Source organism: Protopterus annectens, chromosome 3.part0 (genome assembly GCF_019279795.1).
Source record: "Protopterus annectens isolate FY-2018-M chromosome 3.part0, PAN1.0, whole genome shotgun sequence".
NCBI classification, from domain to species: Eukaryota; Metazoa; Chordata; order Ceratodontiformes; family Protopteridae; genus Protopterus; species Protopterus annectens.
This window is the reverse complement of record NC_056731.1, coordinates 191,708,994-191,735,915: the sequence shown is the minus strand read 5'-3', so window position 1 is coordinate 191,735,915 and position 26,922 is coordinate 191,708,994. Positions and strand designations below refer to the sequence as shown.

The following is a 26,922-nucleotide window of genomic DNA, read 5'->3' as shown; positions in this document are numbered from 1 at the left end:
CCTTGTAAATGACAATCTGAGTACACATTCTTGTAACGCATGCACTCAAGCTCCTCACTTTATGAGCAACTGTGACACTAATAAAAAGTGAGTATTTGTAGAAAGGGCAAGCCCCACTGCACCCTTATGTGAGGGACTTCACCTCCCAAGTCACTTGATTATTTTCACGTTGAGGTCTCCACACTACTGATCACCCACAACATACTATCACCCAAGTATTACAATCTCAGTCCAAAGTGAAATGAGCAATGAAATACAAGCAAAAAACGGCTTAAGCTGTTATGCTTCAGCTAGCAACTGTGACTAACTCAGATGATCATACTAAATAATTTGTCTATGCTAATCCTACTTATTAGGTTAGCCATTTTTTGCTAGATCAACTAATTTGTCCCAAAAATGGTGGTGACAAACTAGTGAGAATTTGAACAAATTTATCAATAGGAGAGGGACAGCATTTCAACTCTGAGCAAAAAAGTGAAATAGCCTGTTTACACCTTTGTCACCTATGGCATATCTATAGTATGCTGGAGGCAACCAAAGTAATCATCAAAAATGCATGTGAACAGAGATGGATATGAAGACTTCAAAGAATGTACTCCAAACAAGGAAATAAACAGGAAAACCAAGTACTGAGAGGCTGCAACGCATGCTATGCAAAACCATGCTTATGTTATAAGCTTGAAGTTAACTGCTTTGGTTTTCAAGACAGCATCTACAACAGGAGTGTTAAAGTGTAGAACATAAATACAAAATCTGGCAAACACACCTCATAAGCTATCAGAAGTCTGAAATACAACTTGCAATGTGTGCAACTCTTTATACATCATGTAGGCCACAGGTGAAGGGTCTGTCTAATGATACATTTTTCAGAAATGGCAAAATAAACATTTTTACCTGTCATACAATGAAACCTACTAATTCATTAGTGTGTGTGTGTGTGTGTGTGTGTGTGTGTGTGTGGATGAGCAAAACTGTCCACATCTAATACCGACATACACAGAATTCAGGCCTGTAAATTTCTGCAGTCAACATACAAAGACAGAGGGCATTTTTCTGAAAACAAGCTCAAAAAAGATGCTTTTCAATTCCAGGATACTGGCAGTAAAAGCTTCAACAACTCAGTTTTAACCCTAAGCTCACTGACTTAACACATGCACACAGCAACCTCAATGAATCAAACACCACACTCAAACACAACATTTACACAATGAAATCAAACCAAAAGAACACTACCTACAAACAAGATGACTAATCTCAATGCTGACATCCAAAATTTAGAACTTGAGGATTTCTACAGTGTCTCCTAAGAAGCGCTACCTTTTCAGGACTGGTGATGTTATTATAAGCCAAAAAATTCACATCTCAGCAAACAAAATGAAGTTATGGCCTCACCATAATCTTCCATGCTGGTAGTCCATCTTATCCTTCATTTTTACACATGGGTTCAGAGCCGATCCTCTGCTCCGACTCAGCCGATTTTCAAGCTCAAAGACTTCTGGTTGGCTTGTGGCTAAGCAAGTATCCCATGGTGCACCAGTGCAATTCCCAGATCATATTTGCTGCTTGCTAGAAACAGAAACACCCCTAACCAACAAACCAATACTAAAGGGTCACCAACCAAGAGAATTAAATTATTACCTCCAGATCTTCCAGGATGAGGGTAGGAGGGCGGGTTGGTAAAAACGAAGGGTGAGATGGACTACCAACATGGAACATTATGGTGAGTACATAACTTCTTTATGTTAGGTAGTCCAATCTCACCTTCATTTTTACATATGGGACAGCGTCCCTAGCACCTTATTCTTGGGTGGCTCATTAGAAAATACTCCTGAGCACCGTGGAGCCAAAGGATGCTCTACCCCTGGATGCCAAATCCAACTTATGGGTAATAAAGGTGCGAGGGGTAGCCCACGTAGCTGCTGCACAGATATGATCAAGTGGTACCCTGGCTTGCAGACTGCAGAGGTAGACAGAGACCTGGGTACAGTGAGCCTTGATCCTATGGGGTAAAGGTCTGCCCTCCGAATTGTAGATGAAGGCTATGCAACTAGAAATCCAATTAGACAATGTCACCTTACAAACTGGTAAGCCCAATCTGGAGTCGGAAAATGAAATGAATAACTGGTCTGACTTCAGAAATTCTTTGCTCCATTGCAAATAAAAACGTAGCTATCTATGAACGTCCAGCTGGTGGAAACAATATTCAGCTGCATTACAGTGATTGGAAAAGAAAACTGGAAGCTCAATGGACTGATTTAAGGTGGCAATAGAACAAACTTTGGGAACAAATGAAGGATTGGTACATAAAGATACCCTGTATTTATGAAAGATTAAATAAGGTGGCTTAACAGACAGGGCTTGTAGCTCAGATGCACGTCTGTCTGACGTAATAGCTACTAAAAACACAGTCTTTCAAGACAAATATTTTAAAGAAGATGAGTGAGAAGGTTCAAAGGTAGGGGATGTCAAATTGGACAACACAAAATTTAAGTCCCAAGAAGCCACAGGTTCTTGTAATGGTGGTCTCAGTAAAGTGGCTCCTCTCAAGAAAGTCTTGCATAGCTTATGAGACATAAGGTTGGCATTTGGGAACCCTAAATAAAAATGAGTGATTGCCACCAATTGTACTTTTGATGGTAGCCGCGGCAGATCCCTGCTGAAAAAGCTCCAAAAGGAATTCCAGAATCACAGGAATGGAAGCGGTGTAAGGATCCATGTTCATTTTTTGTGCCCAAATAGAAAATCTTTTCCATTTACTGTCATACAGCCTTTCTGGTTGAAGGTTTATGCGAGGATAAGAATATGTAACACTGTTGAAGAAACATCATGAAGCCTGACTAGAGATGGAACTGGAGCAGCCATGCTGTCAATTTGAGGGTGTGGAGAGCGGGATGTGGCGAACCAGACATGTGGGTCAAGAGATCTGGAACTGGGTCCAGAATCCAAGGATCGTCCAGGAGAAGAGGCTTGAGGAAGGGGAACCAGACCTGATGAGGCCAGTAAGGAGCAATGAGGATCAACTTGCTTTCCAGCCGATTGACTTTCTGAATCACTTTGGGGATAAGAGGGAATGGAGGAAAGGCATATAGAAGTCCTGTGGGCCAATCATGGACCAGAACGTCTCTGGGTGTTTCCCCCAGAGGGGGAATTAGGGAAAAATAACTGCTGCACTTGGCATTGACTGGGCTGGCAAAAAGGTCACAGCAAAGCTGCTCCCATCTCCGGAAAATCTGTTCCACTATTTCCCGTTTCAGTGACCACTCGTGAGGGGGTAAGATTGCCCGGCTTAGCTTGTCGGCTATCACGTTGGTCGTTCCCGGAATGTGTGCGGCCACCAGGAAACACTGGGAAGAAATCGCCCATTCCCTAACTCGCATGACCTCTCGACAGCGTGGGTAAGATCTGGTACCACCCTGTTTGTTGATATACCACACAACCGACATGTCTGATTGTATCGCAATCGTCCCTGGAGGAAGAAGGTCCTGAAGTGCTTGCAACGCCAGAATGACCGCCCTCATCTCCAGAACACTGATATGCAGATGAGCCTCGTGTTCTTGCCATGTGCCGTGGACAGTCCTGCCAAGATAATGCCCTCCCACCTGATCTGGGAGGTATCCATGGTCACAGTGGCAACGGGATGGGCAGGCACAAAGGGAGCTCCTGTGAACAAGTTGTTGGGGGCTATCCACCAATCAAGGTCCTTTTTGCATGATTCCGTCAGCAGGATAGGATGACTCAATGGTAGATATTGGAATGACCACTGGGAAAACAGGAGCCATTGGAGAAGTGTCATGTGTAACCTGGCTAAAGGTATTAACAGAATGGTTGAGGCCATCGTACCAAGAAGTTGAAGAATCCATTTTGCTTTGACCTTCCGAAGTGGAAGATGACGCTGAACTTGTGAGATGAGGTTTTGTGCACTTTCAGTGGGGAGACGAACTGTCATATCCACTGTCTACCTCTGCAACTATAAAAATCACAGATTGCGAGGGCAGTAATGCAGATGTTTCCCAGTTTATGGAGATCCCTAGTTGAGCACAAAGTTGAATGGTGGCGTCCCTGTTTTGGATGAGTAGATGCCTGGTGGGGGCGGTCAGGAGCCAGTTGTCCAAATACGGAAACACCTGGAATCCCTGACATGTAAAGTGAGTTGTCACTACTGCCATGCATTTGGTGAACACCCTGTGGGCTGTGGTGAGACCAAAGGGCAGAGCACGAAACTGATAATGACTGGCTCCCAGCCGGAAGAGCAGATATCTTCTTGACGCCTTGTCCATTTTTACATGGTAGTAGGGGTCTTGGAGATCCAGAGAGCACATCCGATAGTCTTTCCCTAACAACGGGAGTATCGACTGCAATGTGACCATCCGAAACTTGTCCTTCACGGATTCGTTTAATCTGCTGAGGTTTAAAATTGGCCACCAGTCTCTGGTTCGTTTTGGGACTAAAAAGAACCTGGAGTAAGTTCCGGGTCCTGTTTGGTCTGCTGGGACGGGCTGGATGACTCTTTGTAAGAGCAACTTGTTGATCTCCACAGTTGGCTGATCCCTGTGAATGGGTGTAACATCTGGGATCTTTTTGGGAACAAACGGTGGAAGGGAAAAGGGTATGATATAGCCTCTGGTAACAACTCTTTGTACCCACTTGTCTTGGGTGATATTTACCCAGGCTTCTGAATACAAAGAGATGCGACCCCCGAATGGCCCCAGGGAAACGCAGTTGGGCCCCACATCAGGAGCACTGATAAGACCGCCCTTGAAAGGAATCGCGGACTTGCTGGTATTGTGGAACACCCCTGCCTCTAGGGTGACGTCTACCATTTCCTCCTCCTTTGTCTCTGAAGGAGGATTCACTCTGTGTCCGGAAAGACCTTCTGGGACTTTTGAAACTACATTTTACCTCCCCTTTGTCCTTTGGGGTACGTTCGAGAGTAAACGGTAAAACGGACTCCCACGGCAGAGAGAGTCTTTCCTTCCTGCTCACACTGAGTGAGTGTTTCTTTCACCTTGGGACCAAACAAGGAGGAACCATCACACGGGGTGTTGGTGAAGGTGGACTTGAAAGGCTCCGTAAAATTACACAAGCGCATCCAGGAGTGGCGCCCAAGGGCAATTTCTGAACACACTGCTCTGCTCACTCCATCAGCCGCATGGAGGAGTTAACTACAGAATTTAGGGTGGACAAGTGAGCAGAGATCCTATCAGGGACTCCCTCAGGACAAGCACCCTGTATGGAATCTCCTAACTGCTTGAGGAGATCCTTCTGCAACCTCGTGAAGTGGGTAAGATTGTTAAGAGATCGGAGTGTAAATGCCGCTGAATTAAATACACGCTTCCCAAATCTGTCCATCTGTCGAGACTCCTTGTTTGGCGGATGAACAGAGGAAGAAGTCTCTGCCAACACCTTCTTCGAGGCCTCGGCCACCACCATGGCATCTACAGGAACGCCTTTAGACAAGAACTCTTTTCCAGGAGGGGCAGACAGGAACTTATTTGGTCTCCTGGGAACTGGCTCCATGGCATCAGGAGTATCCCACACCTTCCAACTAACCAGATCCATTAGTTCGTTGAAAGGTGGAGACACCCAAGAGGCAGACGGTTGAGACCCGGAAGCCTTCAGGTACACCGACTCCTCATCAGAAGGGTTGACAGTGGGGCCAGTCGCACCTTTGTTTAAGGATCTCCAGGATGTCCACAAAGGAGACATCATCAGAGGACGACTTGGGGGACACTTCGAACTCCTTGAGGTCAGTGTCCGATGTCAGACTCATCCTGGGAGTCAATATGCTTCCTCTTGCATACCCTCTTCTGAGGGGGCTCCTCAAAGGGACCTTCTGGGGACCACCAGCCGGTGGCTCCTGAGGCTGCAGGTCTCTGCTGTCTCCGGAGAGAGTAGGTACTGAGACTGAAGTGGGAGCCCTGGGGAGAAGAGTGCTTGTACCACTGGCAGGGGCTGTAGATTGAGATGGCGCACTCATCACCTCAAAAGCTGACCTCTCCGGCTCCGAAGACCTCCCCCACTCCGAACAGACAAAGGTTGGCGGCAGAGCAAGAATCAACGGCTCCGAGACAGATGCAGGGTCCGAGCTCACCCTGGTGGAAGAACCGAGAGGAAGGCTCAGAACCGAAGAAAATCAATTCAAACCCTCCCCATCGGTGCCAACAGAAGAGCTTTGGTCCCTGGACACGACGGATGGAGCAGAGTGTGTCAGAGCCAAACTCTGCTCCAATGCAACAGCAAGGGGAGCCAGAATAGAGGGTTCCTCCGTTGGTAACAAGCACTCCGGCTCTGAAAGGCCAACATGGCTCGGAGGAGGAATCACAGACGATGGCAAAACTGGCTCGAGTGGCTCCGGAGCCGACTGGGTCGGAGCCAACAAAAATTTAGGCAGAGCAGATGACTTCAGGAGTCTCAGTACTACCTCTCTCCACATCTTCTTCCGAAAGGCTCCTGGAAGATCTGGAAGATAAAGTTGGGGATCTCAATCTAGCAGGCACTGGAGACTTGATTAGCAAGGAGACCGGTAGGGATTCTACAGACCGGCTCCGAGCAGTAGAGTCAACTGCTATTTCCAAACGTTCAGAAGTCGGCACCGAAGCACCTGTGACCGACTCTGATACCATGGTGCTCTCCTTCGGCTCCGAAGACTGAGTCGTCGAGGAGGCAGATTTTGGTCATTTGGAAGGCGGCTCCAAGACACCAGCCGGTGCTGGAGAAGGCCTTTTTGAAGCTTTAGATTTAGAGTCAGACCTGGATTTTGTAGACTTGGAAGAAGAAGAAGCCGATGAACTAGATAAGGCTTCCTCAAAGGTTGGTTTCAGAAGACTGCTGAGTATCAGCTTGTTCTTTCTCTCCTGCAACACTCTAGGAGAGAAAGCACGACAGTACAAGCATGATTCCTGCAAATGGATGGCTCCCAAGCAGTAGACACAGCTACTGTGGCCATGTTAATGACATTTTCTGGGAGCATTTCATGCATTTTTTGTACCCAGAGGGTTTATGCTCCTTGCTATCCTTAGACATTGCAGACACACATGCAAAACCAGAGGAGAAATAGGGAAAGAGAGAATAATTGAGAACTAGGTCCTCTAACTAAAATGGGCCTACCCTGCAGAAGAATTACATGAGGACTAGGTCCTCAAAGTTAAACAGGCCTAGCTTGGTGTAAAAGAAAACTAGGTCTTCCAACTAAAACAGACCAAGTTATTTTAACACACACACACAGAGATTCAGTTATACAGGAAAATTTTTATATGTGAAAAATACAAATAGAGTTACACGAGGACTAGGTCCTCTAAGTTAAACGAGCCTAGCCCGGTGTAATAGAAAACTAGGTCTTCTAACTCAAACAGACCAAGTATATAAAACAGGCAAACACACAGGTTCAATCACACAGGAAATAAATTTGCAACAGCAATCCTAAAATACGACTTTAGCGGATCCCCGCCAAAGACAATTAGTTAACAATCAACAGGTTGACAGTACAAATAAATCAACAGGAGCCCCTGTTGACTAAGAGCGTCGAAAAACCGCCAAAACTAACGATCTACACAAAAAAAGCGCAATGGCGCCTAACTACTGGTACACAGGATACTAACTACTAAGGTCAAACAAGTCCACAGGACAATTTAGGTAAAGGCCTATATATAATACCACTAAATAGCAGTAAATATGCAAAAACCACTTATGAAAGAATTGAAAAAGACTTGGCCAGAGCGGCAAATGAGATCTGGGGATTGCACTGGTGCACCATGGGATACCTGCTTAGCCACGAGCCAACCAGAAGTCTTCGAGCTTGAAAATCGGCTGTGAATCCATTTGTAAAAATGAAGGTGTGATTAGACTACCTAACATTAGACAGTTTTGTTCACAAGATGCATTCGTGAATAAAGGTAGTTCATGACAAAATACAGACAATAAGGCAAAGTTTGAATCAAGTTCTGTTTTAGCACCAGCATACTTTTAATAAGTTACCCAAGTATGTTGTTGCCAAAACAGAACATGATTAAAACTTTGGCTTATTATTTGTATTTTGTCATGAATTACCTTTATTCACGAACGCATCTTGTGAACAAAAATATGTAGTTTTTTTCTTATGTCTAGCCAAAGCATACAATTGATATAGGTCTTTAAATCATTTCATTGTCTGGTATGTTTTTGTCCTGGAGGGAACAAATAACATCAAAGGCAAGTTATGTACAGTTGCTGACATCTTTGCTGAAGTACCTTTTCAGTATTACTGAAGAGGCTAGATCAACAGAACCTTAAACCATTTAAGTAGCTGTCATTCATGATTTCATACATGCATTTTATACAAAGCAAAGGAGTCTGCACAATCTGTGATTTACTACAAGAACACATGTTTATGAGTGACTACCCACATGACAAAAAAAGAATTCATGTCAGGCTATTAAGAATGCATTTTCAAATGGTGGTGAGACACTAAAATATAGATCATGTGCATGCATTTATAATGCAATGCCAACAATCTAGCTTTGAAACATTTTCTTCTAGGAATACCTCATCATATACAGACTTCATTTAATAAATCATAAAACATAACGCAGTATGTGCTATTTAGCCAATTTAGCATCAATTAGATATTTTAAAACCAAGTATACTTTTACTGTCAAAGTGCACAAATGGCTCCCTATTACAAATCTGAGGCACATCAGTATGAGTTCCAGAATTACAGAAAAAAGAAAATTCAGGACAGAAGTGAATGCTGCACAGTGCTGTTTTCTTTAAATTTATTTTTTGCATCCCCAATGGGGGAGGAAAGCCACCCACACCCCTAAACTTATATACACCAACACCAAAATTGCCATTCCTCAGGGAAAACTTTAAGACATGATCTTGGACTTTGTACACAAGTTTGCATTTGCACTCTTTCAGTCTTGCTATTAATGGACTCACTACATCTTATAAACAAACAGTACTGTCAAACCACAATTCTAATAAAATAGTGTGGTGCATACATTTTCCATTGCATGCAAACAAGTATTTCACTTTCATTTGTAAAGCATACTACTGTGGCCAAAAATAAGTATAAAAATGCTTACTATAAATTTCTCTTCCCTTTTCTTCCTAAATCCGTAAGAGTTTTTCCTAAAAGAGAGAAGTAAGAGAGAAAATATACAGAACATAAATAAAGGCTACAAAACAAACATCTGGAACAGAATCACAGACCAAAATAACCATTACAAGCAATGAAGGAACTCTTTCAGGTATAATTACAGTAACTTAAGATTTTCTATTCAGCAAGTCTCTTAAAAGTACAGTTGTGTAGGTAACTTAACATAACAGATGTTTGAAAAGATTACTGCTGCAGTAATCCTTACAGATAGGATGCTCTTGCCAAGGATACCTCATGCCCAACCAGTCTGAAGATGAAACACCTTCCCTGCAGCTGTGTGTCCATCACAAGTATATGTGCCAGTATAAAAAGTACAAATGGATATACCACAAATGGAAGTTAGGTACTTACCAAAACACTGCAACCTTTCATCCTGGTCCATCTGATAAAACTTATGGGTTATCAGTTCGCTAGCTGGATTTGATCCACCACAGCTAGTGCTCCAGTCTACTTTCTCCTTCCATAAACTCCCAGTGTAGTACACCTCCTAAGATAAAACTGGCTGCCTATCACTGACCCCCTAATGAATAGAGATGAAATGGACATAATAGAGAGCTTCAAGACAATCTTTCAGGCCCTCAAGAAATGACAATTTGGAAAGGGGAAGCAGGGAGGGATGTTTTATCAGATGGACCAGGATAAAAGGCTCCAACATTACAGCAAGTACATAACTTCAGTGTGCCCTATTCATCTGATCAATCTGAATTGATCTGACCTAAGGGTCAGAATCCCCAGCTATTAATTACTCTGGGAGGCATCATGACAAGACACCAAAGGAAGAGCCACATCTGGATATTTTGTCCTAGTGCATATTTCATCCACACCGGGACTCTTGAAAAACACAGTGGAAGTAGTCAATGATCTGGATGAGTGAATCTTTGGTTTAACTGGAAATGACTTCTTGTGAGACACAAACAAAGGAGATGCATGGTCTAGATGGCTAACATACTTTAGACACTTTCTTTCTTAACTTACCTGTTGCAACGAAGACATAATTGACCATCCTTTCTGAAAGATTTAGTTTTTTGAAGACAGAACATCAGCTGTCTATGAACATCTACAGCAAGGCAACATATATTCCCTTTTATTAGGATGGTTTGGAAAGACAAAAGGTAAATGAATAGGTTGACTGAAGTTAAACAGTGTTGCAACTTTAAGAATGATGAGATGGTTAGCCCAGATAGGTGTCAGTAGAGAAATGAGCTAGCAAGTACGACTGGTGCTCGGCAACCAAGCTAGTGTGAGGAATATTGAGAAAAAAGCCAGCACCTCGAGTGGTTCTAATACAAATATTTTATTGCACAAAAACTAGACCGGTTTCAGCTATTCAAGCTTTCATCAGTAGTTGAAAAAACACAAATTGAGAGCTGCTCCTTATATACCCCATAAGAGAGCTGTGACATCACTTCCTGTCTAGGAAAAAATCATTAGTTATATTTCAAATAATAATAAAAAATGATACATATATTAATGGCATACAATGAATATGTAAAGATTTTAGTTGTCCATCAGAGGCTGTACCAAACCATCAATAATATCAATTTTAGAAAAGTAAAATAAAATATTACCTTGATGTAGTGAAGTGGATAAGTGCTGTATGAAAAAGAAGGTGGTTAGCTTAATAATACATAGATGTAACGATATCCATAAAAATGTTGGGTCACACTGTGAACAGATGTTTAGTTAGATAAGAGAGGGCTGAAAATTATGGGTATGATAAAGAAATTTTGGAAAATTCACATTTTGTCATTAAGCCCTGGTGGGAAGAGTCCACCCAATTTAACTATCCATCTTTTCTCTTTATTGTTGAGAATCTCATGCCATCCTGTTTTAAATGCCCTATTACCAATGATATTGTCAATGATGCAAAAAGAAAATTTGGCCGTAGGATGCTTTAAAGTGTGTCTGTATAATGCGTTTGTTGATCTGCAATTCCTGATATCTCCCAAATGTTCTGATATCCTGATACGGAATTGTCTGGATGTTTGACCTACATAGAATGCCTGGCACGTGCATGTAGCTAGATAAATAATCCAGTCAGAACTGCAGTTCCCAAAGATTTTGATATCATGTACCTGGCCAGTATTCTTGCTTGTGAAACTTTTAGTTTTGAATATATATCCACAAAAACTACAGTGGCCACAGGGATATGTGCCCACTAATTTGTCCCCTGTTAAAGTTCTCTGCGTATCAGGATTGTCATGCCTGATGCTCCTTTTGTAATGAGAAAAATGGGAACCTAATGTTCTGCCCTTCCTATAGGAAAAGTAACAACGTTCTCCTAAGTAGCCCTCCAAAAGAGGGTGGGATGTGAGTATATTCCAATGTGTATTGATAATATTGATAAGATTGTAACTGTTTCTTCCAGATGTGGTGATGAATCTACATGTGTCTGGATAATTAGATCTGGCTTTTTTCTTGTAAACTAATAGTGAGTCCCTGGGTTGCATTTGGCTCCATTGTACCGCAGAACTGATGGTATCCCAATGGTATCCTCTAGCCAAGAATCTGCTAGTCAATTCTTTGTGATGTTTATTTAGATCCTGTTCCGTAGAGCATATTCTTTTAATTCTCAGAAACTGAGATTTTGGAATGTTCTTGATAATGTGTTTCGGATGGAGACTGTTGGCATGTAATAATGTGTTGTATTGGGGAAACTTACGATGGACTGATGTTTTGAGTGTATGATCCGGTTGTCGTTGTAAATGGACATCCAGAAAATGAATTTCATTCAAGTTATATTCCACAGTGAATTCAGTCCCCCACATGTTTCCATTGAGATGTTCCATGAATTCTAGTAGATAGTCCGGGCCTCCTTTCCATACAAGCCAACAGTCATCCAAATATCTCCTCCAGATGTCAATTTCAGGTAGATACACATTATGCAATTCATCATAGATAATATGTTCTTCGATGTACCCCATATAAAGATCTGCATAAATGGGTGCAAAAGAGGCCCCCATTGATGTACCTTGTATCTGCCAGTAACAGTCTTGTTGAAAGTAGAATACATTTTTAGTTAGGACATGTTCGGCCATGCATACAAGTAATGTGTTCATTCCAGGGGGATAGATATTGGCTTTGTTTAACCAAAAGTCCAAGGCCATCAGACCTGCCCAGTGTGGAATGCTAGTATACAATGATTTAACATCCAAAGTGCATAATAGCCATCCAGGTTCAAGTTGTGATTCAGAAACAATTTGTAGGAATTCCGTTGTATCCTGAATTCTGGCTCTGATACATGGTAATAATGGTTTCAGTTTTTCAGTCAAAAACATAGACAGGGGTTCTTGTCAGGGATCCAATACCGGACACAATCGGTCTTCCTGGTGGTTTTTCAATGGATTTATGAATTTTAGGCAACAAATATAGGTATTGTTTAGCAGGATCCTTGATCATTAGATGTTTTTTTGGTATTGATAGAAATAATCCCAGTGTCGACTGCTTCTTGTAGAAACTCATCAATTTCTTGTTTAAAGGAGGGTGTAGGGTCAGTGCTCATTTTCATGTAATGATGATGGTTGGACAATTGTCCATTAGCCTCATCCCGATAATAATCGGCGTCCAAGACAACAACTGCACCCCCTTTATCAGCAGAGAGTATAACTATATCCTTGTTGTTTTTAAGTTTGGTCAGAGCAAGTTGTTCTTTGTAAGATATGTTGTTTCTTATGTTGTCAGATCTATTGGAATGAAAATGTAAATCTTTCATGACAGCCTGTTGGAATACCGCAACATATTTATCCATAGGGGGATTGAAAGTAGATTTGTGGAATCTAAATTCAGAAGATCTTTGAGAGAGATTGGGGTTATCCTGTTGTTTGAAAATTAAGTTTAGATTAATTTTTCTACAAAACTCTAATATGTCAGCAACATGTGAGCTTTCGTCAATGAAAAAACCAGGAATAAAACCCAGACCTTTATTCAATATAGAGTATTCATCAGATGACAAAGTGTATTGAGAGATATTTAACACATTTTGATTAGGTTCAACTATTTCACTACTGACTGAAAGAGTTCCTCTAGACTTTTGACCCCGATGCTTTCTCCCTCCCCTGTGTGTCCTACCCCTAAAGGGCTGACCATACTTCTACCTCTTTTGTTGTGTGGTGATTCACCCATGCTGGCTGATTCATTATCTGTTGTGGAGGACTCCTCACCAAAGGTGTTACTGGGAAGATCCTGATTTTTTGAGAATTGATCTCGGTCTTTTTTTATGCACAAAAGTAAAACTTTTGGTCCCCTAGGCGAATCTCACACCTTTTTGGGATTCAAATTGTCTACCTCTGCTGTAATCCTCTTTATCCCTGGCAAACTTATGTAATTTTTTAGATTTAAGATTGTTCTCCAATGTGGTCAGTTCTTTGGATAGTTTGTTCAGACTGCTATGAAATTGTGAATGATTTTCAAATTGTTTTAAATTGTTACATGTTTTCTCAACATCCAGAGTATTGGCATGAACTGTCCTTTCATAAAAGGAAGCCAGTACATTAACTAATGCCACAGCAGCTTCTTGCTGTGCTATTTGCCAATCCCTGATCAATATGTCATCCGGTACACCAACAAGTGGCTGAATTTTTGATCTCAATCCTCTTGGTGAAATCTTTTGGGTTTGATAAGCCTTGAATAACTTGTGGTGCCAAATGTTGGTTCTTAATGTTTTAATTTGTTTACCTAGCTTACTAAATTCAGACACACAACCGTCAACTGGATCCAATATGGGTAACTCAGTGGTATTCGAGGAACTAATACCAATGCTGAATACCTTAAGGTCATCCTTATCAGCACAAAGGCTGGATAATAATTTCCCAAGGTCCATGACTATGAGTTGTTGAGTTGAAAAGTTTAAGCTAGGTATGTTTAGCAAGTCAAATTAGAAAGAGAGAGAAATGTAGAAGTCTGAACAAAACACAAATACCCTGATTAAAACACTTAATGAAAAGTGTGTTGGAGATTCACTCTAGGGTATCAAAAGTTTCTATATAATATATATGAGATTAAATTCTCAAAAGATCAGGACGAACACCTAGTACAAGTATTTGGAACAGGAATATAGTTGCAAAAGCAGACTTGTATAATGATGCTACCTCCAGAGATTCATGCGTTGCATGAAAACCAAGAATCTCAAAATATATGAGACAAATATGCCTGGATGGTGGATAGTTGTGTCCTGGAGGAGCAACTTCAAAAAAATCAATAATGTGGATTCCACAACAATTGAGATGCTAATCTTGTTTGGGGTGTCTCAATCAGGAGGGTATAATAAACCCTGACCATGTATTACCTGCTTATAAAAGTAGTACCTAGGTTGGTGGTTGTTGGTATGTTAATATATAATGTATATATGCACAAGAAAGAGAGCACAGAAACAAGAGTGTACAATCAAAGCTGCCTCTGTATATGGTATTGTTCAGAACATACTTGATCTGAGCAAAGATAGAAATAATAGGTCACTTGGGGTTGTGATACTGAAAAATTAGGCAACCTTAATATTTGTGAGTGATTCTGAAAACATGCTATGGTCAGTATAGGTCTAAAGATAATATTGTCAAAAGTAAATGCACAATCATGAGATTATTCCATACAGAGGGACAAAAGCCCAACATGATACGTTTGCATTTCCTCCCACAGTATAGTTATATATGGTGATCTAAAGGAAATGATGACCAGATACCATGCCACTTTGTGATTAAAAAAAGCAAAAATCCGTCCCACCCATGGTATGTAACCTACATACAATTGAAGGAATCCACTATTAATGTATACATATCTTGGTCTACATTAATCCTAATAAATTCTTGTGAATGGCTAAAAAACTTTGATCATATGGAAGTTTGATTAAAGCCTAGGCAATAGTTCCCATTGAAAATCACTTCACATGACATAGAAACATAACCTGACAAATGTGAATAGTCTTACAAAAACACTTCAAAAGACATAATGCCCCCTTTTTTAAAAACTGGAAACTTTGATTAGTGGTATTCCTGTAAGTCCAACATTCCTGATATAAACCAACAGAAAGGAAAAATAATATGTTCAATCATATAAATGTTGTATAAATAAGAGTTATTCTGGCATAGTAATGCCCATAAAATCAACACAAGGAGAAATCAAAATTGCGACCCAAACTGTCCCAGAGTAGTTGTAAACTGAGGATTCAAACAGTTCTCTTGGAAGGTTCAGACATAAGCAATCCCTTGAAATTCTTCCAAAGAAATGAACCGGATCATGCCCTTCACAAAAAAGGTGTCGTTGAAAAAACGCTAGTTCACAATGAGAAGAAAGAGTGTAGTATACATAGGCCCAAAATACATACACTTCATTTGGTTAGACTTTATGTACATTTTTGACTTTATTTTTGGAAATAATTTTTTATGTAGTGGCGTTGCTGTTCGCATACGGACAATACCATCTGAGTGTATTAAAGTGCAACTTCCTTTGGGGCCAGGGAATATCTCTTTTTGGATTTACATTTATGTTGCCATTGGGACATCATCCTTAGAGAGAATGTTGGGACATACGCATTCTTGTAATTAATACTTGAAAACATTTGGTGAGATTTTATGTGCATTTTTTGACTCTATTTTTGGACATTTCTTTATTATTTATAACATTTACGCATTTGTGTTGATGCTGGTCATTCGACAATACTATCTGTGTGTGTCAATGCGCTGATTTTTGGGGCCAGCATACAAGGTCTATTATATTTGGTGGGACCTGAACAGTCTGTCTATGTTTCAACTTAACAGACCTTTTGGTTATCGCTTTAGATCCATTTTTTCTCTAATTCTTTGAAGTGTATGTATTTTGGGCCTATGTATACTACACTCTTTCTTCTCATTGTGAACTAGCGTTTTTTCAACGACACCTTTTTTGTGAAGGGCATGATCCGGTTCATTTCTTTGGAAGAATTTCAAGGGATTGCTTATGTCTGAACCTTACAAGAGAACTGTTTGAATCCTCAGTTTACAACTACTCTGGGACAGTTTGGGTCGCAATTTTGATTTCTCCTGCGGTTGGATTTTGCGGGCATTACTATGCCAGAATAACTCTTATTTATACAACATTTATATGATTGAACATATTATTTTTCCTTTCTGTTGGTTTATATCAGGAATGTTGGACTTATAGGAATACCACTAATCAAAGTTTCCAGTTTTTAAAAAAGGGGGCATTATGTCTTTTGAAGTGTTTTTGTAAGACTATTCACATTTGTCAGGTTATGTTTCTATGTCATGTGAAGTGATTTTCAATGGGAACTATTGCCTAGGCTTTAATCAAACTTCCATATGATCAAAGTTTTTTAGCCATTCACAAGAATTTATTAGGATTAATGTAGACCAAGATATGTATACATTAATAGTGGATTCCTTCAATTGTATGTAGGTTACATACCATGGTTGGGACGGATTTTTGCTTTTTTTAATCACAAAGTGGCATGGTATCTGGTCATCATTTCCTTTAGATCACCATATATAACTATACTGTGGGAGGAAATGCAAACGTAACATGTTGGGCTTTTGTCCCTCTGTATGGAATAATCTCATGATTGTGCATTTACTTTTGACAATATTATCTTTAGACCTATACTGACCATAGCATGTTTTCAGAATCACTCACAAATATTAAGGTTGCCTAATTTTTCAGTATCACAACCCCAAGTGACCTATTATTTCTATCTTTGCTCAGATCAAGTATGTTCTGAACAATACCATATACAGAGGCAGCTTTGATTGTACACTCTTGTTTCTGTGCTCTCTTTCTTGTGCATATATACATTATATATTAACATACCAACAACCACCAACCTAGGTAGTACTTTTATAAGCAGGTAATACATGGTCAGGGTTTATTATACCCTCCTGATTGAGACACCCCAAACAAGATTAGCATCTCAATTGTTGTGGAATCCACATTATTGATTTTTTTGAAGTTGCTCCTCCAGGACACAACTATCCACCATCCAGGCATATTTGTCTCATATATTTTGAGATTCTTAGTTTTCATGCAACGCATGAATCTCTGGAGGTAGCATCATTATACAAGTCTGCTTTTGCAACTATATTCCTGTTCCAAATACTTGTACTAGGTGTTCGTCCTGATCTTTTGAGAATTTAATCTCATATATATTATATAGAAACTTTTGATACCCTAGAGTGAATCTCCAACACACTTTTCATTAAGTGTTTTAATCAGGGTATTTGTGTTTTGTTCAGACTTCTACATTTCTCTCTCTTTCTAATTTGACTTGCTAAACATACCTAGCTTAAACTTTTCAACTCAACAACTCATAGTCATGGACCTTGGGAAATTATTATCCAGCCTTTGTGCTGATAAGGATGACCTTAAGGTATTCAGCATTGGTATTAGTTCCTCGAATACCACTGAGTTACCCATATTGGATCCAGTTGACGGTTGTGTGTCTGAATTTAATAAGCTAGGTAAACAAATTAAAACATTAAGAACCAACATTTGGCACCACAAGTTATTCAAGGCTTATCAAACCCAAAAGATTTCACCAAGAGGATTGAGATCAAAAATTCAGCCACTTGTTGGTGTACCGGATGACATATTGATCAGGGATTGGCAAATAGCACAGCAAGAAGCTGCTATGGCATTAGTTAATGTACTGGCTTCCTTATATGAAAGGACAGTTCATGCCAATACTCTGGATGTTGAGAAAACATGTAACAATTTAAAACAATTTGAAAATCATTCACAATTTCATAGCAGTCTGAACAAACTATCCAAAGAACTGACCACATTGGAGAACAATCTTAAATCTAAAAAATTACATAAGTTTGCCAGGGATAAAGAGGATTACAGCAGAGGTAGACAATTTGAATCCCAAAAAGGTGTGAGATTCGCCCAGGGGACCAAAAGTTTTACTTTTGTGTGTAAAAAAAGACCGAGATCAATTCTCAAAAAATCAGGATCTTCCAGTAACACCTTCGGTGAGGAGTCCTCCACAACAGATAATGAATCAACCAGCATGGGTGAATCACCACACAACAAAAGAGGTAGAAGTATGGTCAGCCCTTTAGGGGTAGGACACACAGGGGAGGGAGAAAGCATCGGGGTCAAAAGTCTAGAGGAACTCTTTCAGTCAGTAGTGAAATAGTTGAACCTAATCAAAATGTGTTAAATATCTCTCAATACACTTTGTCATCTGATGAATACTCTATATTGAATAAAGGTCTGGGTTTTATTCCTGGTTTTTTCATTGACGAAAGCTCACATGTTGCTGACATATTAGAGTTTTGTAGAAAAATTAATCTAAACTTATTTTTCAAACAACAGGATAACCCCGATCTCTCTCAAAGATCTTCTGAATTTAGATTCCACAAATCTACTTTCAATCCCCCTATGGATAAATATGTTGCGGTATTCCAACAGGCTGTCATGAAAGATTTACATTTTCATTCCAATAGATCTGACAACATAAGAAACAACATATCTTACAAAGAACAACTTGCTCTGACCAAACTTAAAAACAACAAGGATACAGTTATACTCTCTGCTGATAAAGGGGGTGCAGTTGTTGTCTTGGACGCCGATTATTATTGGGATGAGGCTAATGGACAATTGTCCAACCATCATCATTACATGAAAATGAGCACTAACCCTACACCCTCCTTTAAACAAGAAATTGATGAGTTTCTACAAGAAGCAGTCGACACTGGGATTATTTCTATCAATACCAAAAAACATCTAATGATCAAGGATCCTGCTAAACAATACCTGTATTTGTTGCCTAAAATTCATAAATCCATTGAAAAACCACCAGGAAGACCGATTGTGTCTGGTATTGGATCCCTGACAAGAACCCCTGTCTATGTTTTTGACTGAAAAACTGAAAAGTACAGTTTTGTACCTACCATAAATGTAGATGTTCGAGGATCCACATTGCTGCAGTCCTAACTATTGGGTAGTCCGCTGTCCAGTCGGCCCGAATACCAAAGTATATGGCTGACGTCGGTCAGGGCGCATTAGACTGACGTCAGTACGTCAGGGTACTAATGCGCATGACCGACGTCATATCCTCAGTCTTTTCTTGCCCCAGATGTCAGAAGACCCTGAAAAGATAAGGCCAAAAACAAAAACTCCCAAAAAACCTGCACCAAAAAATATATATATACAATATATACACAATTAGCAGAATATAACCTCACCTACACAACCACCCCTAAACACAGAGGGAAGGAGGGAGGGTAAATTGGACTGCAGCAATGTGGATCCTCGAACATCTACATTTATGGTAGGTACAAAACTGTACTATGTTCTTCATTCCACATTGCTGCAGTCCTAACTATTGGGTAGAATCCCAAAGCAGAGGTAAGGGAGGCTGGCAAATCATAAGGAAGCAGGAACTGACAACATGCCCTGCAAAATAGCTGTGGCAAAACCAGCCCTAGACTTAGAGTAGAGAGGAAGGTGATAATGCTTAGAGAAAGTATGTACTGAACTCCAAGTAGCTGCCTCCAAAATATCCTTAGTTGCCACCCCTCAGAAATGCTGTTGAAGTGGCAGTAGCCCTAGTGGAATGAGGCCTAATCCCAGCTGGAATCTCCTTGCCATGATGGGAATAACAAAATGTAATGCAACACCCAATCCATCTAGAAATAGTTTGTTTTGACACAGGCTTGCCCTGAGAACTCAAAGCAAAAGAAACAAACAACTGCTGAGACTGCCTAAAATCCTTAGTCCTGCTCAAATAATAACGCAATTGCCTGTGTACATCTAAAGTGTGCAAAATCTTTTCCCCTTTATTTTGGGGATCTGCATAAAAGTAGGCAAATGAATAGTTTGGTTTAAAGCCACACTAGAAACCACTTTAGGCATAAAGGAAGGATTAGTGCGTAATGATACCCTATCCTTATGAAAAATCAAAAAGGCTCAACCGCCATAAGGGCCTGTAACTCAGAAACCCTTCTTGCAGAAGTAATGGCCAACAAAAAGCAGTCTTCCATGACAAGTATTTCAGTTCAGCAGTAGCTGCAGGCTCAAAAGGTTGTAGAGTAAGTTTCTCCAACACAAAATTGAGATCCCAAGCAGGAGTAGGAGCTCTATTGGGGGTCTTATATTCTTTGCCCTCTAAGAAATTGCTTGAACAAAGGATGTGAAAACAATGGTGGGTCACAATCATAGTGAGCTGAAATTGCTGCAGCATGAATCTTAATGGAAGAGAAAGACAAACCTTTGTCCAATAACTCAGTAAGATATTGAAGAGCCACACTCAAATTAGGCTCTGAAATCTCCAAATTCTTTGCTGCAGTCCAAAATAAAAATCTCTTCCATTTTTCTGCGTACACTTTCCTTGTACTAGGTCTTCTGGCTTCCATAATCACATTTAAAACTTGTTGAGGAAGTTGAGACCTGCTGTCTTTCAAAACAGAATATGCCAGGCTGTTAGATGAAGAGAGTGAAGCTTGACATTGAGCAGGCGACCGTCCTTCTGAGACAACAGATGTGGAATCAAGGGTAAAGGCCATGGAGGCTTCTTTACCAGACTCCTCAGTAATGGGTACCAGTGCTGCGAGGCCAATCTGGAGCTATTAAAATCATCCTTGGCTTGTCTTGTCTGACCTTTAGAAGCACCTTTGGAAGAAGAGGCAGAGGTGGAAAGCATACACATGAAGATTTTTCCAACTGAAAGAAAGAGCATCCACTTTCCAAGCTGTGTGATGAAACCTCTTTGTGCAAAACTTTGGCAGCTGGTGGTTTAGTGGAGAAGCGAACAGATCTATGTCTGGAGTTCCCCAGGACACTGTCAACCTTTGAAATACATGAAGATCCAGTTTCCACTCGTGGGGATCCATGATTTGTCTGCTTAACACATCTGCTAAGGAGTTCTGTGCTCCCGGCAGAAACCTTGCCTGAAGAGTTATTTGCAAGCTGAGCGCAGTCTCCCATAAAATCATTGCTTGCCTGCACAATGGGTAAGAATGTGTTCCCCGTTGTTTGTTGATGTACCACATGACAGTTGTGTTGTCTGTTAGAATCAACACCTGCCCTGGAAGAAGTAACTCCTTGAAAGCCATTAATGCAAACTGGACTGCTAACATCTCCTTCATGTTGATATGTAGATGCTGTAGTCTGGCAGGCCACTTGTCTTGTATCCACTTTCCATTTAGATGAGCTCCCCAAGCAATGTCTGAGGCATCTGTCGTTAGAATTTGACTCGCCTCTGGCGGGTCACAGAGAGTCCCTTGTTTAGGTGACATTCCTGAGCCCACCACAAAAATTCCTTTTGAATGCAAGGTATTATTTGAATGACAGTGTCCAAATCCTGGCAGTGCTGTGTCCATACATTTTGAGATACCATTGTAGCTTCCTCATATGCAGTTTGGCATTGGGAAGCACCAGAATACAAGATGCCATGAACCCTAAGGCTTGAAGGACTGTCCTTGCAGTCAGCCCGGACTGAAGAGATAGTTGATGGAAGTAACTGGAAAGATTCTTTTGTTTGTCCGGGGTTAAAAAGGCCATCTGGGCTGCTGTATTCAGTCTCACACCCAGAAAGCACATGTCTTGAGAGGGTACTAGACTGGACTTTATTTCGTTCACAGAATACCCTAGGCATCTTAGCACTGCTATGACATATTCCAAATGCTGTAGAAGGTCTTCCTTTTCTTGAGCCAGAATCAGGCAATCGTCCAAGTAAGGATAGATTTGAATTCCTTTTAGCCTGAAATAAGCTATCACTGGAGCCAGAACCTTTGTGAATACTCTGGGCAGTAGATAAGCCAAAGGGCAATGCACAGAACTGATAATGACAATTTCCACCTCGTAAAAGCAGATACTTTCTGCAACTTAGTCTTATAGGCACATGAAGGTAAGCTTCCTTGAGATCTAAAGTTACCATCCAGTGATCTTTGCCCAGCAGAGGTAAAAGCTGTTGTAACGTCAACATTTTGAACTTGGGAATGTCCAGATAAGTGTTGAGGATAGATAAATCCAAAATTGGTCTCCACGTGTTCCCCTTCTTTGGTACTAGGAACAGGCGAGAATAAAATCCTAGGCCCCTTTCTGGCACAGGAACCGGCTGAATGGCCCCTATTTGGAGCAACTGAGAAATTTGCTTGTGAGCCTCTTGTCTTTGTAGAGGAGGAATGTCTGGCATGCCTTTGAAAGGAGGCAAGGTATGGAAATAAAACCTGTAACCGTGGTGAATGATATCCAGAACCCATCTGTCTTGGGTAATTAAATCCCAATTTTCTTTGAAAAGAGACAGTCTTCCTCCCAGCGGTGCTGCCAGGCGAGAATGAACTGGCAGCTGAAAAGGCAGGTCATTGGGTCTGCTTACGAAAGGACTGACCCCTGCCCTCACCAGAAGTCTGAGCAGGGGAACTCCCTGTTCTAGGCCTAAAAGAACCCTGAGCTCTGCCCCTACCACGTCTAGACCTACCCCTAGACTGGGAATCATAAGCAGGATAAGTCCATCCCTTAGCAGGCCAATTTCTACTAAACTTGGAGGCTGCACCTGCAAGAAATCTTTAACAGTTTGCATAGACTTAGCCTTGTCCTCCATTTTCTTCAAAACTGCTTCTACAGGCGAACCAAACAACACATCAGACTGCAAGGGAGCATCCAAAATCCGTGTCTTAACATGCTTAGCTAAATTCTGATCTCTCAACCAGGCGTGCCTACGAAGAACAGAACCAGTGGCAGCCACCCTGGAGGAGGCCTGCACAGCATCAAAACCACATTGCAAGGAATGTTTACCCACTTGTTCAGACACATGAACTAAATCCTGCAACTCTTTACACTCAATACCTTCCGCCAGAGCATCCACCTTAGATTTCAACTGTGAAAGAAGATAATTCTGATATTTTAACATGTGAAACTGACAATTCAACGCCCTCATGGCTAAAGTGGAAGAAGTATACACTTTCTTTCCCCATCTATCCAAAGCCCTTGCCTCTTTATCAGGAGGGACAGGATTTTTAACAACTGAGGCCTTCACACCTTTAGGCCCCTGAGAGACAGTTTCGGGTCTGCCCTAGGACTCTTAAAAGATACTTATGAGCTTCAGGCACCCTATAGTACCTATCCGGTTTAACTGGGGCAGGAGGCAAAGAATCAGGATTCAAGGAAGCCTCTGCAAAAACATCTTCCACCACATTCAAAACAGGAGGTATAGCTAAAGGCCTATGCTGGGGTAAGAACAATAATTCCCTAAGCCTTTTCCTGGAATCAGAGAAATCTTGACCTTCCCATTTAAAATGCTCCCTCATGGAATGCAGAGTCTCTGAAAAGAAAAATCCTCAGGAGGGAAGCTGAAGGAGTAGAATCATCCACATCAGAATCAGAATAAGGAGGGTACTCCTGCAAGTCTTCAGCCGAAGACTCAGAAGCCTCCGAGCATTGCTCAAAACTCTCAAACTCAGGTTCCACCCTAGGCCTCTTATCAGGAGGGGGCATAGAACCCCTTATCATAGTAATCAAATCCTCTGCCATTTTAAGCATATGTTTCTTAGGCAAAGACCCTGAAGCACTAGGAGAAACCCCCACTGAAGCAAAACTCGGCCTGCCTCTCAAAGAAGCCTTGGAAACAGAAGGGGAGGCTCTGACCACCTTAGGAAGAGAGGGAAGAACAGCCACCTGAGAAGCCCCCTCAGCCTGGCCTACTTCCTGAGAGGATACATCCTGTAACAGTAAAGTCTCTACCTGAGACTCCAAAGAAACACCTGGCAAAACCTCCGGCTCCACTGAGCCCTCTAAAGAACCGATGTCTGGGACTGTCGGTTCTTCCACTCTAGGCTTTGCTGTTTTGTCCTTGCGTTTTTTAGCCGAAGCCGGCGTCGGAGCATCCGACGGCATTTTATAATTACAACGCTTCCCAAACACTAACCTGGCACAGTCTAACCTTCTCTTAATAGTGCGTTTGTTAAATCTAGCACAAGAGCGGCATCCAACAACGTCGTGCTCAGGCCCTAAACAAGGTATACACAAAGTATGGTAATCCCTATGAGGTATCTGTTTCCCACAAGAAATACAGTTATTCACTTTTTCTGACATCCGGTTAAATACTGAGGCAAGAAAAACCAAAATATTCCCCAACGGGGTACTTAGCCAACTTTGATTCGGTCTGAAACTCTGGCTTCAGAAACTTTCAGAACGCCAACCTGCACTCGCAAAATTGCTTCTGCATCGGACCATGCGGCAAAAAAGACTGAGGATATGACGTCGGTCATGCGCATTAGTACCCTGACGTACTGACGTCAGTCTAATGCGCCCTGACCGACGTCAGCCATATACTTTGGTATTCGGGCCGACTGGACAGCGGACTACCCAATAGTTAGGACTGCAGCAATGTGGAATGAAGAACATCCATTATTACCATGTATCAGAGCCAGAATTCAGGATACAACGGAATTCCTACAAATTGTTTCTGAATCACAACTTGAACCTGGATGTCTATTATGCACTTTGGATGTTAAATCATTGTATACTAGTATTCCACACTGGGCAGGTCTGATGGCCTTGGACTTTTGGTTAAACAAAGCCAATATCTATCCCCCTGGAATGAACACATTACTTGTATGCATGGCCGAACATGTCCTAACTAAAAATGTATTCTACTTTCAACAAGACTGTTACTGGCAGATACAAGGTACAGCAATGGGGGCCTCTTTTGCACCCATTTATGCAGATCTTTATATGGGGTACATCGAAGAACATATTATCTATGATGAATTGCATAATGTGTATCTACCTGAAATTGACATCTGGAGGAGATATTTGGATGACTGTTGGCTTGTATGGAAAGGAGGCCTGGACTATCTACTAGAATTCATGGAACATCTCAATGGAAACATGTGGGGGACTGAATTCACTGTGGAATATAACTTGAATGAAATTCATTTTCTGGATGTCCATTTACAACGACAACCGGATCATACACTCAAAACATCAGTCCATCGTAAGTTTCCCCAATACAACACATTATTACATGCCAACAGTCTCCATCCGAAACACATTATCAAGAACATTCCAAAATCTCAGTTTCTGAGAATTAAAAGAATATGCTCTACGGAACAGGATCTAAATAAACATCACGAAGAATTGACTAGCAGATTCTTGGCTAGAGGATACCATTGGGATACCATCAGTTCTGCGGTACAATGGAGCCAAATGCAACCCAGGGACTCACTATTAGTTTACAAGAAAAAAGCCAGATCTAATTATCCAGACACATGTAGATTCATCACCACATATGGAAGAAACAGTCACAATCTTATCAATATTATCAATACACATTGGAATATACTCACATCCCACCCTCTTTTGGAGGGCTACTTAGGAGAACGTTGTTACTTTTCCTATAGGAAGGGCAGAACATTAGGTTCCCATTTTTCTCATTACAAAAGGAGCATCAGGCATGACAATCCTGATACGCAGAGAACTTTAACAGGGGACAAATTAGTGGGCACATATCCCTGTGGCCACTGTAGTTTTTGTGGATATATATTCAAAACTAAAAGTTTCACAAGCAAGAATACTGGCCAGGTACATGATATCAAAATCTTTGGGAACTGCAGTTCTGACTGGATTATTTATCTAGCTACATGCACGTGCCAGGCATTCTATGTAGGTCAAACATCCAGACAATTCCGTATCAGGATATCAGAACATTTGGGAGATATCAGGAATTGCAGATCAACAAACGCATTATACAGACACACTTTAAAGCATCCTACGGCCAAATTTTCTTTTTGCATCATTGACAATATAATTGGTAACAGGGCATTTAAAACAGGATGGCATGAGATTCTCAACAATAAAGAGAAAAGATGGATAGTTAAATTGGGTGGACTCTTCCCACCAGGGCTTAATGACAAAATGTGAATTTTCCAAAATTTCTTTATCATACCCATAATTTTCAGCCCTCTCTTATCTAACTAAACATCTGTTCACAGTGTGACCCAACATTTTTATGGATATCGTTACATCTATGTATTATTAAGCTAACCACCTTCTTTTTCATACAGCACTTATCCACTTCACTACATCAAGGTAATATTTTATTTTACTTTTCTAAAATTGATATTATTGATGGTTTGGTACAGCCTCTGATGGACAACTAAAATCTTTACATATTCATTGTATGCCATTAATATATGTATCATTTTTTATTATTATTTGAAATATAACTAATGATTTTTTCCTAGACAGGAAGTGATGTCACAGCTCTCTTATGGGGTATATAAGGAGCAGCTCTCAATTTGTGTTTTTTCAACTACTGATGAAAGCTTGAATAGCTGAAACCGGTCTAGTTTTTGTACAATAAAATATTTGTATTAGAACCACTCGAGGTGCTGGCTTTTTTCTCAATATTACTCAGCCCAGATAGGTACCTTGTTCTAACAGAATATTGCATACTATTATAGCAGAATTAACAGTTACTGAAAATACGGTTTTCAAAGAAAAAAAAATACAGAAGTAGCTGCTTTTTATTAAGGCTTCCAAGACAAAACTTCGGTCACATGGATGGAATAGTTCTGTAAGAGCTGGATGCATAAGGAAGACCCTTTTAAAAATGTCTTACACAGTTTATGAGATTCTATGGGATACAAGCTGAAACCACTGTGACAACCGTACACAGAAGCCAAATGAATATTAATACTAAAGTAACTTAAACCAGAATCGAAGTAAAAGGAACTGGAGAATTTCAGAAACACAGGTAGAACAAGGATCTTTATCTTGGCCAGCAGCTCATACTGATAAGACTTTCCATTTGCTTTTGTATACTCCACGAGTGGATTCCTTATGTGATGCAGTAA

The 26,922-nt window shown here is 40.8% G+C and overlaps 1 protein-coding gene across 1 annotated transcript in view; it reads right to left on the bottom strand.

Annotated features, from left to right (window-relative positions):
• The window catches only part of LARP4B (La ribonucleoprotein 4B), a 2,371,531-nt gene that overhangs the window by 692,564 nt on the left and 1,652,045 nt on the right, over positions 1 to 26,922 (bottom strand). The window contains exon 11 of the mRNA XM_044065528.1: positions 9,063 to 9,108. Coding sequence (XP_043921463.1) covers positions 9,063 to 9,108 — 46 coding nt within the window. The remainder of the gene's footprint in view (positions 1 to 9,062; positions 9,109 to 26,922) is intronic.